This window comes from Sceloporus occidentalis, unplaced genomic scaffold (genome assembly GCF_023333645.1).
Source record: "Sceloporus occidentalis isolate IW3139 unplaced genomic scaffold, rSceOcc1.0.p SCAF_7, whole genome shotgun sequence".
Classification (NCBI taxonomy): domain Eukaryota; kingdom Metazoa; phylum Chordata; class Lepidosauria; order Squamata; family Phrynosomatidae; genus Sceloporus; species Sceloporus occidentalis.
Window position 1 is genome coordinate 60,049,237 of NW_028316987.1, and position 15,525 is coordinate 60,064,761.

At 40.3% G+C, this 15,525-nt stretch overlaps 1 protein-coding gene across 1 annotated transcript in view; it reads right to left on the bottom strand.

Annotated features, from left to right (window-relative positions):
* The window catches only part of LOC149309821 (ATP-dependent translocase ABCB1-like), a 58,151-nt gene extending 46,783 nt beyond the window's left edge, over positions 1-11,368 (bottom strand). Inside the window, exons 1-4 of the mRNA XM_089531357.1 lie at positions 11,308-11,368; positions 4,357-4,460; positions 1,461-1,548; positions 1,318-1,375 (exon numbers count right to left, since the gene is read on the bottom strand). Of these exons, the coding sequence (XP_089387483.1) occupies positions 1,318-1,375; positions 1,461-1,548; positions 4,357-4,405 (195 nt within the window). The 5' untranslated portion in view covers positions 4,406-4,460; positions 11,308-11,368. The remainder of the gene's footprint in view (positions 1-1,317; positions 1,376-1,460; positions 1,549-4,356; positions 4,461-11,307) is intronic.
* Positions 11,369-15,525: the final 4,157 nt, after the last annotated feature.

Here is a 15,525-nt window from a genome sequence, read left to right on the forward strand (position 1 = left end):
TACCCCTGTGCTTGACTTGGAAATTACAGCTGGTTCAAAACATAGCAGCCAGGCTTGTCTCAGGAACATCTAGGAGGGACCACATTACTCCGGTTTTGAGGTCCCTCCACTGGCTGCCTATCAGCTTCCGGGCCCAGTACAAGGTGTTGGTTATCACCTTTAAAGCCCTAAATGGCTTGGGTCCAAGCTATCTCAGGGACCGCCTCCTCCCGTACAATCCTCCCTGTGCTCTCCGGTCCTCTGGGAGGAACTTACTGCAGCCTCTAAAATCTAGGCTTGCAGCGACCTCCCAGAGGGCGTTCTCTGCTGTCGCCCCCAAACTCTGGAACGACCTGCCGAATGAGATCCGTCAGATAACATCATTAGACAGCTTTTAAAAAGCGGTCAAGATGGATCTCTTCCGGCAGGCCTTTCCAGATTAACCATCCCAGCCCAGGTTCCCTGATTCCCTCATTCCTCCCGTGGCCCCATCTTAGTGATGGTTGAGGATCAACAGAGGGATATCAGGGTTTTTAGTTTTTAATTGTTGTTTTTATGCTTTGATACAGTGGAACCTCGCCATACGCGGCGGGATCCGTTCCGGATCCCACCGCGTATGGCGATTTCCGCCTATGCTCGAGCCCCATTGTAAACAATGGGGCTCGTGCACGGCGGCGCGGAGGTGAGCGGGGCGCAACGGGCGCGCACACCCATTCAACTGAATGGGACGCATCGCCCCTTCCGCCCCATGCGCGCGCCGCGGCTTGAGCATGTATGCTCAAGGCCGCGTATGGCGCGCCCGCCTATGGCGAGGTTCCACTCTATTGTGTTTTTAATATGTTATACTGTTTAATACTGTCTTAAGGGGGGAGGGATGAAGTGTTTTTAATTGTTATATTTTATATTTTACTGTTGTCAACCGCCCGGATTGGTTTGCCATAGGGCGGTATACAAATAAATATTATTATTATTATTATTATTATTAGGTAAACATAGTTGCAGTAGAATCAGCTAGAGAAGAATCTCACTTCCCCCATCTCAAGATTTATTGCATTGTTTACAGCAGATGCTGCTGTAACCAGACACCAAAAGTGTGCTTCTCCAACCCTCCTTCATCACCCTCCCAATGCTGCTAGAAACACCCATAACTAGACAGAAGAAGAGCCGGAAAAGGAGGCTGAATAGATGAAAAAACCCTTTGTAAAAGAGATCTTCACTGTCAGAGGCTTTGTTAATTGATGTATGCTGTAGACCAGTGGGCTCTACAGGTTATATTCAGACACCAGAACAAATTCCTTTCAAAATGGCAAAGAAAAAGCAAGCCAACAGTTTACATACCAGTTCAAAAAACCCAACCATGTTCTTCTTCTTCTTCTCTGACTTCTCATTTTTCTTTCTAAAAAGATTTATACAGAACATCAAATCAACTGTAGTCAGTTATCTCAATTCAAAGGCAGCAAAGAGGTTAAAGAAAGACTTACTTTTTCTTATTCTTCCTTAAATGGCCATTCTTTACCATTGCTTCATCCACCTGGAAAGCAGCATTGTCATAGCCATCGCATGTCAGCTCTGTTGATGGGAAAGCAGGCTGGACTTAGCAAAACATGTTTTGTAAATACTGTCTGTCTATACACATGCATGCCTACAGAAAAGGATGAACATGCAAATGTTACTTTTAGGGGACTACAATTTCTAGAATGCCACAACCAGAATAGGCCTGGTTTGGGAATTCTGGGACTGGTAGTCCCCCAAAAAAGGAATTATTCTAGATGCTGCAGAAATGCAAAAGGAGTTGCTAATATTGAAATCAATCAACAAGATCTAGCCCATTTGCATTCCTTATACATATCACACAACTCTATAATGCAGTTGAGTACAAAGGTAAAGGAATTAAAGGGTTTTATATTATAATATTTTTGTCCAGAAAAGTCTACATATAAAGTCCAGAGATGATTCTCCATACTAGGAATTGAAATAATATTTGTAGAGTGGACCTTTCCCATTAACGAGTGTTTAGTTTCTGAACCTCCAATGTATGGCAAAAAAATACTGATGCTTAAGTCCCTTGTTATTCAATGGTAATGGTGTGCATGCACCACCATTGAATAATATGGGGCATGCCAATCTGCAGGTAGTCAAATGCACAGATCACCAGCCTGACAATATTGAGGGTCACAGCAATTAATGATTTTTGGATTGAAAAACAGGTTTCCTGACAATTACAAAACTCCATCAGGAATAAGAAACCAGTTAGAATTCTGCACAATTTTCTCCTAGTATTTGGACACTGTGGAGTGTTGTAAAAGAATATGTAAAAGCTTGCTTTCTGAACTGGTTTCTTGTACTGAAAACCTATTATCCATACAGAAAACAGGATCGTTGTGCAAAAAACACCATATGGTTTTTTCCCCTGTAGAATAATTACTTCCAGTCAAGACAAAACAGCCCAACATACTTTGTAATATAAGAGGGGTTGAGAGCTAGTGTGATGTACTGGTTTGAGCACTGGACTACAACTCTGGACTCCAGGGTTCAAATCCATCCCTTGGCCATAGAAACCCACTGGGTGAGTTTGGGGAAGCCACACTGTGAACACCATGCCTCCAGATCGAGCTGAAGCTGGCGCTTTTGGTCTGTCTGTTTTGGGCCTCTCTTAGCCTCAGGGGAAGCCAATTGCAAATCCCTTCTGACCAAATCTTGCCAAGAAAATGCCATGGTAGATTTGTCTTAGGTTTGCCATAAGTCAAAAATGACTTGAAGGCACCAAACAATGAAGTTCATACATACATACATACATATATATATATATATATATATATATTGCTGGTTGGAAAAGCTATTTCTCCTGAGCTACTGGGGAAAATGCAGCTAAAATGAGGAGAAACAGAGAAAGGAGAGATGAAATCATCATCTTGGGGCAGTGCTGAGGAGTCCTCATTCCTGGAGGGAGCTCTGGGGACCGGTTGGATGACCTCATGGTCCGTTTTGGCTTTGGATCTGCTGAGGCTCCCCTGCTCATCCAGCCAGGCCCCAGAGCTCCCTCCAGGAATGAGGACTCTGCAGCACCACCCTTGGAGCTTCTTTCCATCCAGGTCCCAGGCTTGGGTATCCCTTGATGGAAGGAAGGGACATGGATGGAAGGAAGCTCCGAGGGAGGTGCTGAGGTGTCCCCATTCCTGGAGGGAGCTCTGGGGCTCGGCTGGATGACCTCATAACCCATTTCGGCTCTGGACCTGCTGAGGCTCCACTGCTCTGTTTCCTGCCCTCCAGGCTCATGGTGGGAGGGAGAAGAAGAGTTGGAGGAGGAGGAGAGGAAGGCAAGGTAGGCTTCAGGTGGCTGGGAGGCAAAGTCCCATTGTCCTCAATGGTTGTGCAGCCACCATTGAGGTCAATGGGACTTGAGCAATTCTGCAGATTTTGTCATACGCAGGGGGGTCCGGAACAGATCCCCCACAAATAACAAGGGCCCACTGTACTTTCAAGGTAAAGTTTCTGTTGCCGCTCCAAAAATCTGGAACGATCTGCCGGACGAGATCCGCCAACTAACATCTTTGGAGGCCTTTAAGAAGGCAATAAAAATGGACCTCTTCCGGCGAGCCTTCCCAAATTGATCCCCTAATCTCACTCTCCACTTGCTTAAATTGTTCTCTTCGGATTGATTCGTTCTTGACTGATTTTATTGCCCATTGTTTGGGAATTACTTTTAATGTTAATTTTAGGGTGGGGGAGGGAGTGGGAATCTGGAGTCTAGTGCACTTTTATCTACCATTTCTGTGCCTTTGATTTTAGTGTTTTCTCTTTTATATGCTGTTACCCGCCTTGATCCAACACAGGGAGAGGCGGGTTATAAATAAATACTATTATTATTATTATTATTATTATTATTATTATTATTATTAAAAGGCTTCTCCTATTTAGAAGAACCATCACTGCAGGAACAGATCTTCTGAATTGCTGCCCTTGTAGGTAACTTCCATTTACATTATGAAGCAAATTATTCTGCTAGAACGTTTTGGAGAAGAGTAGTTTAGCCATAATAAAGTAGGACACACAGTTTGTCCTAATACCTGAACAGATTTTCATAATGAAAATAAACATTATTTCATAGTTCTATGAAAATTTGGCCAATATTGTTTCATTGTTGCTTTCAAACATGTTATTAGCCACTTAAATGAAAGGGGAGAGCAAACACTTTAACAATATTGAGAAAAGAAACCTTCAAGTAGCCATAATAGCCAAGGTTGATCCAACAGTTAGTTGTAATTTCTCAGTTATCAACCAAAACTGTAAAGTATTACATGTATGAGAGGCAAATAATAATATATTCCTATACAAAGATATCCAAACATAAAGAGGAATAAATAAATCACATTTTACCAGGTGTGGGTACTTCATTCACTGTGTAGCTTCTCAGATTATTCTTCATTGCTTTGTTCTACAGTACAATTAAGATATTGAAGAAAGTGGTGTTCACCAAAATTCTGTATAAAAAATGGAATACAACAAATTAGACAAGTTTAAAGGATGCAAATCTTTGTATATAACACAGTGTTTCTATATCCTCCAACATTTCACAGATGAAAAATGGGACACATGTGGCCAAGAAAGATAAGGTGAGGTCAAGATGACAAAAATTATTAATGAGGAAGAACACACAAGTTAGGTGAGGCTTTTGGATGAGTCAGAGGATGGCAATGGCAAACCGCTTCTGAAGAAAGTTGCCAAGAAAACCCTGTGAGAGGATCACCTTAGGGTCACTGTAAGTCTGAAATTACTTGAAGGCAAAATCACACTCATAGGGAAGGGCAGGATTTTGCTGCCTCCTCTACCCACTGCTTCAGTGAGTTAACTGAGTACAGTACAAACTACTTTTCCATCTTTAATTCAGTTTACACCAATTGAAGTAAGCTGAGGAAAGAGATTGAATGACAGAGGAGGAAAGAGAAAGTGGGGCATTTTAAAAGCAGCTGAAAAAGTGCAGGGACGTAGCTAGGATTTTAGGAAGGGGGGGTCCAGGCTAAGTGCCACCATTATAATGGGGCTTGGGTGCGGCAGTGCAGCAGCACACACCATTCATTTTTCTAATGGAAGGGGGGGGGGTCCGGACCCCAAGAACCCCTCCCCCCCTTGGCTACATCCCTGAAAAATGGAACAACTAAGAATTAATTCTCCCTGACAGATCAGGACAGTTGGACGGTATGAGGTTTTCCTGTCTCTAAAACAAACAGGTGTGTTGCTATTGTGAACTCTATCCCAAATATTTTTGTTTGGGTTCGTTCATTTTTTTCAGTACTTTTATCAGCATCAATTCATTCTCAATGTTTTTGGCTGCCTTTTAAAGATTTCAAGATGGTTTAATTAAAATAATAAATGCTTTATCAGTTAAAACATTTGAAATACAGATGGAATAAACAAGTACCCTGTACAAGAAAGCATAAATTATAATAGCATAGGAAGCAATAATGGAGCCCAGAAACTAAGCTAAAGAGAACAACATAGAATAACAGGGTCCCCATAAGACAACAGCGTTGGCATTAACTGGCAATCCATTGGGTGAGAATAATCCAGGAGTTCATTAAAAAGACAATCTTACCATTGGGATGAAACTGTTACTTCTTTCTTCTGGAGATGGTGACAGGATTTGGAATGGGGTCTCTAATACAAATTTTTTAAAAATGGCTACATGGTTTAAAAATAATCAGTACTTCCAAGGCATATTCTTGGTAATAACTGAATATGAAGTGTATCTGTTTGCAATTATCCCCTGGATACCTTAACATATAATACTCTCCTTAATATATTCACAATTTTACTTATGCAAACTTAATTTGAACTGAATTCAAATGGGTTTCAAGATGACACCAGTTTTAATGTATGAACAACTTTATCGTGCGATAGGGGCTAGGATGGTATACTGCTTTGCGTCCTAAACTAGAACTTTGACAAACAAGGATTTCAGATCCTGCTCATGCATGGAATCCCCTTGGGTGCCCTTGGGGAAGTCACATTCCCTAAGCTTTGGAAAAATTCAATGGCAAGTCTCCTTTGAAAAAATCTTGCCAAGGAAACCTTATGATGGGGTCACAGCAGTCAACTTGAAGGCACACAAAATAATAAACTAAGGGGCCCAAACAGACAGGTCAAAATAAAGCTGCTTTGGCTCACTTTGGAGGTATGCTGTTTAAATGATGCATGTGTCCTAAAAGGCCGGAAGCCATGTCAAAACCACATTCCAGTCCTAAGGACTGGAGCACAGTTTTGGTGCAGCTTCTAGCCTCTTAAGGTGTGTGTGTCATTTAAACAGCATACCTCCAAAGTGACCTGAAGCAGCTTTATTTTGGCCTGTCTGTTAGGGCCCTAAGATTTCCTATATTTCCTATTTGGCTAGTCCAGGTATTACCTAGGGGTCATTCAGACATCAGACAATGTGAATAATCTCACTCACACATTCTGGGTTTGTTATTCACACTATGGAACTGCACTGATGTGCATCTCTACAAGTTCGGTTGCTCACATGTGCAAGCATTCGAATAAAGGTGGAGTTGACAATGCAAATATATTTGGAACATGTTCAAAGCATGCACTGTTTTATCCCAGATCTATTTGTATCAGTTATTCAGACTACTGACAATGCAGATCATTTAAAAAAAAACTTGGGGAAAACCCTGATATCGATTATCCTGTATTAAGTAGGTTTTTTGGCACATACCCACCCATCTTAATTGGGTGCGTTCAGGATGTGTGTGAACAATGAAGATGCAACCCAGATTCACCCTGGATTATTTTCACAATGTGACTAACCTTCCAGTTTCAATCCATTTGTACTCTTAGCTGTCACAGAATCTCAGATTTTCTTTTCAAAGCAAATCTCTAAATCTTGTAAAACCAGCAGTTTTAGTTTTTGCAAGAAAAATGCCAATAGCTAATTTTAAGGGGTTTTTTAGCCAATGTGTGAAGACAGAATTATGGACTGAGGGAGAGATCAAATTGTAGATAAAAGGCCATGTAATTATGTAAAAGTAGCCATGTAATTATGTGAGGAAACTGAGACAAAATCTATGCCAGGATAATAACAGATATTAGGACTAGCCCCAAAGCCTTTGATTACTCAGACATTTTTATCAGGCTTGGCAATACAAAAATTGGAAAGAATAGAAGAAGAAACATCAAAGTCCAAAAACTAGAGAATATGTTTTTCTGGAGTTATACTCAGTCCCAAAAAAGACATTGCTGACTAAATTATTGCTGGTAGCTACTGTATACTGGAACAGGCTAAACCTGGCAATGTATATTGGAACAAAGAATCAATGGCCAGTATCCACTTCTAAAAATACAAAGGTTAACTAAAATGTCACACTCTGTCCATTGCTTTACGCAAAACACACAAGTTCCTGAAATCAGCAAAGAGTAGGAATACAGAGTAATTGTAGGCTGTTACTTCCACCATCTGCCAAAGAGATCAACCAGCTTTCTGGTTCAGGTTATTTTTTCTTTTCTTTTGGCTGAGGATAAAGACTGGTGGGTCCTACTCAGTAGAAAAGTGATTACTGCTTGTAAGGGGGGAATGAGAAATTCAGAAGGCTAGTGTAGTTCTGACTGAAAAGTATCACATCCAATCCAAAGCACAAGGTAGTGACAAAGACAGAAATTCATATTCTATATAGTACAGGCTGGGGACAGGTTTGTCTGCCGATTTTGAATATAAAAACAGCCCAAAGTGTTAATCACCACTCTCCTAGTACTGCCTCTGTAGTCAACTTCATAGCCTATTCTATCTGCATTTCCAATATATGTTTTGACATGTAATATATAACCTGAACTGAACTGCTGTGGTGTAGTGGTGTGAGTGTTGGACTAGAGACTAAGGTTCAAGACCTAGCTCAACCATGAAAAGTTGCACTCTTGGGTAAGTTACACTCTCTCAGCCTCAGAGAATGGTAATGGCAAACCCCTCTGAAGAAACTGGACAAGAAAACCCCATAGGAGGGTTGCCTTAGGGTCACTATAAGTTGGAAACAACTTGAAAACACAGAACAACAAATATATCCTGAAACAACCACATACAATTTCAGTCACAGGAATGTTAAGTAGTGCCTTAAAATTACTACTATTACTCTATCACACCTGGACAATTTTTGCTGACAGCTTCTTTGGTTTTTCATCTAAAAATGCCCTCCAGCAGTCATTTTATTTCTGTTACCTCTTGCAGACTTCTTCCCAACCTAAACCCAGCACCCAGCTGCTTCACTGACCTATGTATAACCACACAAACACATATACACACACAGAGCACTTTTGCCCCATTTTTGCATTAGATAACCATTCTAGGTTATCATGGAGCCCTGGTGGCGCAGTGGTTAAATGCCTGTACTGCAGCCATTCACTCGAAACCACAAGGTTGCGAGTTCAAGACCAGCAAAAGGGCCCAAGCTCAACTCAGGCTTGCATCCTTCTGAGGTCGCTAAAATGAGTATCCAGACTGTTGCGGGCTAATTAGCTTACTTGCTGTTCACCGCTATGATCTTTGGAATAGCGGTATATAAATAAAACAAATTATTATTATTAATTATCATTTAAAAAGGGAAAATGCCATTCCAATGTGTTTCTATTATTATGGTATTTATCTTTTTTTTTGTCACAGAAACCTACAGATGGAGCAGTGAAACTGTAGAAACTTAAAGTTTGTGTCTGACTTTTGTCTAACATAAGGCCCAAACAGACACACCAAAATAAAGCTGCTTAAGGTCACTTTGGAGGTATGCTGTTTAAATGATGCACATGTAAGAGGCCGGAAGCCACACCAAAGCCATGCTCCAGTCCTAAGGACTGGAATGCAGCTTTGGTGCAGCTTCTGATCTCTCAAGATGTGAGTGTCATTTAAACAGCAACTCTCCAAAGTGACCTGAAGCAGCTTTATTTTGGCTTGTCTGATCAGGCCCATAGATCCATAACTTAAGTTCCTTAAGCAAAAGCACAGAATGCATACAGTAGTCCCCTCTTTTCCTGTGGTTTCTGCTTTCTGATGTTTCAGTTACTTGTGGTAATCCACAGACAAAAAGATAATGTAGTTCCTCCTTATCTGCAATTTTGCTCTCTGAGGTTTCAGTTACCCCTGGCCAGTCACCATCCAAAAACATTGTGGGTATAGGGTATGGTACCATCCATGGTTTCAGGGATCCATTGGGGGTCTTGGAATATATCCCATGTAGATAAGGGATTACTGTATTCAATTTTTGCCTTGTTTTCCCCCCATCCTAAATATGTACAGCACACAAAGAAGAATAATGCTCTAAGGGGTAGGTAGGGAAAATTCAGTAACAGTACAATCCTACACGGTTCACTCAAAGAAAATTGCTAATTATTCAATTTCAGGGTTCAAATACATGTTATATAAAAAAGATGTTGAGAAGACCCAATCCTTCTATTTCTGATCCCTAAAGCAACTTCAAAAGGGGTGATCTGTCTTAGAAATTTGACAGAGTATTTGCTGACCCCCCCCCCCACATGATTTGCGTAATATCCTGCATCTTTTGCAAATATGTCTGTCCAGATAACGGGAAACACAATGCTAATAGCACTGGGAACAAGCGACAGTCTTGTGGTTACCTGCAACAGACAGCAATAGGAGACAACAACAACACTCCAGCAACATGTTTGAATTGATCAGATACATAGCAAAATAAATATGAGAGTAGGATTTGGTCCCACTTTGTTCTATTCCTAAAATTGGTGCTGTAGTCTTCTGTGATTGATTGTATCAACAGGTCCAGAAGAATCAGAAACATTCTAGCCCTTCCAATATAAGGATAGTCCATCAGGATGAAAGGCTATTTTAGTGTCCAAACACAGATCTGAAGCCAGAGGGAAATGGATATATAGCTTGGTGTAGTGCTTTGGGCACTGGACTATGACTTTAGAGACCAGGTTTTGAATTCCCATTCAGCCATGGAAACAAATCATACTCCCTCAACTTCAGTTGGAAGGCAAAGGTAAACCCTTTCTGAACATTTCTTGCCAAGGTTGTCATAAGTCGGAAGTGACTTGAAGGAACACAACAATAATCTATACCATCTAAAAGTCACTGGAATTGAAATACTACCACTTTCTTGAGCAATTACATCCATCCATCATTTTATTTATTCTCCACCTTTCTCCCAGACTGTGGCTTACAAAAAGGCAGGAAATTAAATACATATAATTTAAAAAAGTACAAAATAAATATTCAAACTGTATTAAATAATAACAGAATGAAAAGCTTTCAAAATATCTCCCTTTAAAATAGAGGTTGCTATTTCTGCCCCACGTACCAGGGGGGAAACACCCAACAAATTTTTCATATCGTTAAGCCTAAAAACACCCTAAAGGCACTATATTCTGTCTGATCTTAGAAGCTAACCAGGATCACCCCTGGTTAGTACTTGAAAGGGAGACAACCAATGAATACCAGGTGCTTTAGGCTGTATTTCAGAAGAAGGAAATGACCAAACCACCTCTGAAGGTGTATCCACACTGTGGAATTAGAGCAGTTTGACCACCGCGTATTATTGTTTTTTATTTGTAATGCAAAATTAAGATCAAAGTTGCCATCCCCTGCCTACTTACATGAGAGTCAGCCTCACTGAACTCAACAGGCCTTCCTTCTGAATTGACATAAATAAAGGTTTGTGCAGCCAAGCAATGAAAAATACTGAGGCAGTAGTTGTCTACTTACTTTGCTACATCTGAGGACTACACCAAGTCTACAAAATGTATTTTTGTAGAGGCAGGAAAAGTGATCAAGGGAATGAGAACACAGCAAATACAAATGCATCTGAGGAAGTAGAACTAGGGTACAAAAATTTATGCTACAACTACCTTCGCTCAGTTAAGCCTCAAAGATGCTGCAAGATCCCTTTGCATACTGATATTCCAGACGAATACAGCTATCTCTCCGAATTCTACTTTGATTCAAGTCGTTTCTGATGCGGAATATTATATAAAAGATTGTATGTTGGTTATAATATTAATTTTTAAAAAATTAAAAAATTAAAAAATTAAAATAATGTATAAATATATAATATGAAGAAGATAAAGAAGGGGAGGGAGCTTGAAAATAATATGATGCAAACCAAAATGTCAACAAAAATGTGTTAGAAATATCTTTAAGGTAAAACTCAATTAAAAACAATATACCATCAAACCCCCTCTGGCCAAGAAAACCCAGATATTAGAAACGACGTGCAGGCAAACAACAACAACACACACTTGTGTCCCCCGCATGGCAAGCTGCTCCTGTTGTCCATCCCTTGCCAAGCCCCAGGTAAGATCTCCAGCCCTGCATCGTCTCACCTGTAAATCCTCCAGCGACAGAAAGCTGGCTTTAGTTTGGGAGCCCTAAGCCATCTGAGCGAGATCTTCAAGAGCCAGAGCAAAGGACAAAGACTGCCTTCCTCCAGGAGATGAGCAGAGAGTTTGATCTTCCAAATCTCACTTGGGACTCCGCCCCCTCAGCTTGATTTAAAAACAAAGGACACGCCTGCTTTCCCTTGCCTTTGCAATCAGGTTGCAGGAAGATGCCGAGTGGCTGCATCTGCACTGGAGCAGTAATCCAGTTTGATACCAGTTTGACTGCCATGGCTCCATGATGGGGAATTCTGGGAATGGTAGTTGGTTGTGGCACCTCTGAATTTTAATAATAATAATAATAATAATAATAATAGTTTATTTTTACCCTGCCTCTCGTATAAGATCGAGGCGGCAGATATTTTTAATTTGTTGCCTACTTATTTTTTTATCCAATTCTATCTTGTATTATTAACTATTGTTTTATATGTATTTTGTAGAATGTATGTAGGGTTGCCATAATTGTCCACTTTTACCAGGGACAAAATGTGGAACAAATTCAAGACCAAACTGTAGGACAACTGCAGGACAAAACTCAGCCCAAAATGTAGGACATTGAAGAAAAATGGTGGACCTTAAATGTCCTACATTTTGAGCTGAGTTTTGTCCTGCAGTTGCCCTACAGTTTGGTCTTGAATTTGTCCTACATTTTGTCCCTGGTAAAAGTGGACAATTATGGCAGCCCTAAATGTATGCCATTGGCAGCTTTCATTTTTATCAATTTTATTGTATGTACAGCGCTGTGTAAATCTACAGCACTATATAAATAAAGTATAATAATAATAACATACAATGCAATAAGATAATCCCACTATCCCCTCCCTCCTTAAAACAAAACAACACATAATTCCAGCATGACAATAAAAATACGATTAAAGTAAATTTAAATAGTCTGAGAATTTTAAACATGAATTTTATATTTAATTATCGTTCCACGTACTGTAAGATAAACTGCGTGCTGACACTGGCTCTTGGGACTAATATCGTTTTCTTTTTTTTTCCTTGTAGGATTGTTAACTTTTTGTTTCCTGATGAAGAAGCCAGTGGAGCTCCGAAAGCTTGCAACATGTTTTTTGTCCATTTGGGTTGGCCCCATAAAGGTATCACTGTTTAGGGGATTTGGGATGTTATTGGACTTTGTTTTCCTTTATGAAATGTTTACTTACCCTGGAGCCCCTTAGGATTTAAAACATGAACAGGATTTGAAAGATTGGCCTAAACAAAGATTGCTGTTGAATTCAAAGATATAGCCATGTTAGTCTGTACAATCAGTATGTAGAGAGATTTTGTAACACCTTTGAGACTAACTGAAATAAAGAAATTGGAATTATGCTGCCAATTTCTTTCTTTCAGTTAGTCTCAAAGGTTGTTGTTGTTGTTGTTGTGTGCATTCTGGTTGTTTCCCATGTATGGTAACCCTTAGGAGTTTTCCTGGCAAATCACAAAGGGGTTTCATAGGTTTTCTTGGCAAGATTTGTTCAGAGGAGGTTTGCTGTTGCCTTCCCCTGAGGCTGAGAGAGTGTGACTTGCCCAGGGTCACCCAGTGGGTTTCCATGGTTGAGTCTCAAATCAGGGATTTGAACCCTGGTCTCCAAAGTCATAGGCCAATAGTCAAACCACTATGCCAGGCTGGCTCTTCTATAGAGCAGACTCCCTAGAAAAACCTAGAAAAACATTATACTGGATCACTTTGAGTTGGTAAATACCGATGAAGTGGACAAGCTTCTTGGTAGCATGAAGAGAACAACATGCGCTCTTGACCCTTGCCCTTCATGATTGACCGTCCAGGGAAGTGATGCTGTAAAAACTTTGCTACAATTTGTAATTAATGCATTTTTCAGGGAGGGCAAATTTCCAGCCAGTTTAAAACAAGTAGTGGTGTGAATTATTGTGTGAATTATTATTGTTGACAGTATTTGTATTGTGCTGTATTGTTGATTGTATTTTATCCGGTTGTAATTCCGCCTTGATCCACAGGGAGAGGTGGGAAATATTATTATTATTATTAAAGTGACTTTAAAAAACACTATTCATAAATTTTAACATTAAACACTTAAACCAATAAGGATAAAGACAACACACACTAACTGCATCATACAAAAAAGAATAACTTTTTTGTATGATGCATAGGAGATATGATAGATGTGATGTAATGGTTTGAGTGTTGGACAAGGACTCTGGAGACCTCAGTTCAGATCCTGGCTGAGCTATGTAAGCCCACTATGTGACCTTGGGCAAGTCACACTCTCTCAGCCTCAGAGGATGGCAATGGAAAACCCTCTCTGAAAAAACTTGCCAAGAAACCCCTGTGATATGTCTGCCTTAGGGTTGCCATAAGTTGGAAACAACTTGAAGGCATACAACAGCAATAACAAAATTTATAGATGCATAACATTTTATTTCAGTTAATACAACACACTCAGGAAAAACTGGGAAGTGATTTTAATGGGGTGGTGAGATTAGAAAGTGATGTTGTTTATTGTTTGAAAATGCATTTTTAACTCTCTCAAAGAAAGACAGGCACCCTCAACAATTGTATAGACCAATGTGGCCTTGTGGAATTTCATATTTCCAGCTTCACTGAAGGCTGGGTTTCACTTTTTGGAACAAAAGAGTTGAAGAGTGAATGAACCCAACAGCTGAACTCCTGAAGAGTTCAGGAAAATGAACCTGATGTCTAATCTATATTACTGTAGGACATGCATGTACTATAAACACAACCTACTCCAAGGCTGGGCACATTCAATGTTTGTAAAAGCAGTTCAGTACATTATGCTCTAGGCTGCTGCCTTACAAAGGAAAAGATCCTACCCACACCTTTCCTTACTTCTCCTGGATCAACACCTATTCTTACATCAGCAGCAATGTTCTCATAGGAAATCAATGTTTTTATGGATATAACAGCAAGCATTTCCTCTTTCTGTATCTCTTGCAATAAAGGTTCTGTCATTTTAGAATGTCTAAAATCTATATAAGGGCATTACCTTTAGTAGACCAACTCAAAATCAAAAACAGTTTTCACACTGTCAAAAACATTTCATCTGACAAAAGGGGTGGAGAAATACCGTCCAGTTAGTCTTACATCTATTCTAGAGCAGAGCATTACATATAGAGTCTATGAACATCTAGAAAGCAATGCCATAATCACAAAAAGTCAACATGGGTTTCAGAGAAACAAGTCATGCCAGACAAATCATATTTCTTTCTTTGATAAAATTACCGGCTTGGTAGATGAAGGGAATGCTGTGTATCTTGATTTCAGTAAGGCCTTTGACAAGGTTTCCCATGACATTCTTGCAAACAAACTTGTAAAATGTGGGCTAGACAATGTAACTGTTACATGGATTTGTAACTGGTTGACTGGCTGAACCCAAAGGGAGCTCAACAATGGCTCCTTTTCATCCTGGAGAGAAGTGACCAGTGGGGTCCCACAGGGCTCTGTCCTGGGCCCAGTGCTACTCAACTTCTTTATCAATGACTTGGATGACAGAATTGGGGGCACACTTATCAAATATGCAGATGACACCAAACTAGGAGTAGCAGCTAATACCCCTGAGGACAGGATCAAAATTCAAAATGACCTTAATAGATTAGAAAGCTGGGCCAAAGCTAACAAAATGAATTTCAACACGGAGAAATGTAAGGTACTGCACTTAGGGCAGAAAAATGAAATGAACAGATATAGGATGGGTGACACCTGGCTGAATGAAAGTACATGTGAAAGGGATCTGGGAATCCAAGTAGACTACAAGTTGAACATGAGTCAACAGTGCAATGCGGCAGCTAACAAGGCCAATGCGATTTTAGGCTGCATCAATAGAAGTATAGTGTCTAGATCAAGGGAAGTAATAGTGCCACTATATTCTGCTCTGGTCAGGTCCCACCTGGAATATTGTGTCCAGTTCTGGGCACCACAATTTAAAAAGGATGTTGAGAAACTGGAGCGTGTCCAAAGGAGGGCAACTAAAATGGTGAAGGGTCTGGAAACCATGCCCTATGAGGAATGACTTAGGGAGCTGGGGATGTTTAGCATTGAGAAGAGAAGGTTAAGAGGTGATATGATAGCCCTGTTTATATATTTGCAGGGATGTCATATTGAGGAGGGAGCTAATTTGTGTTCTGCTGCTTCAGAGAACAGGACCCGGAGCAATGGATGCAAGCTGC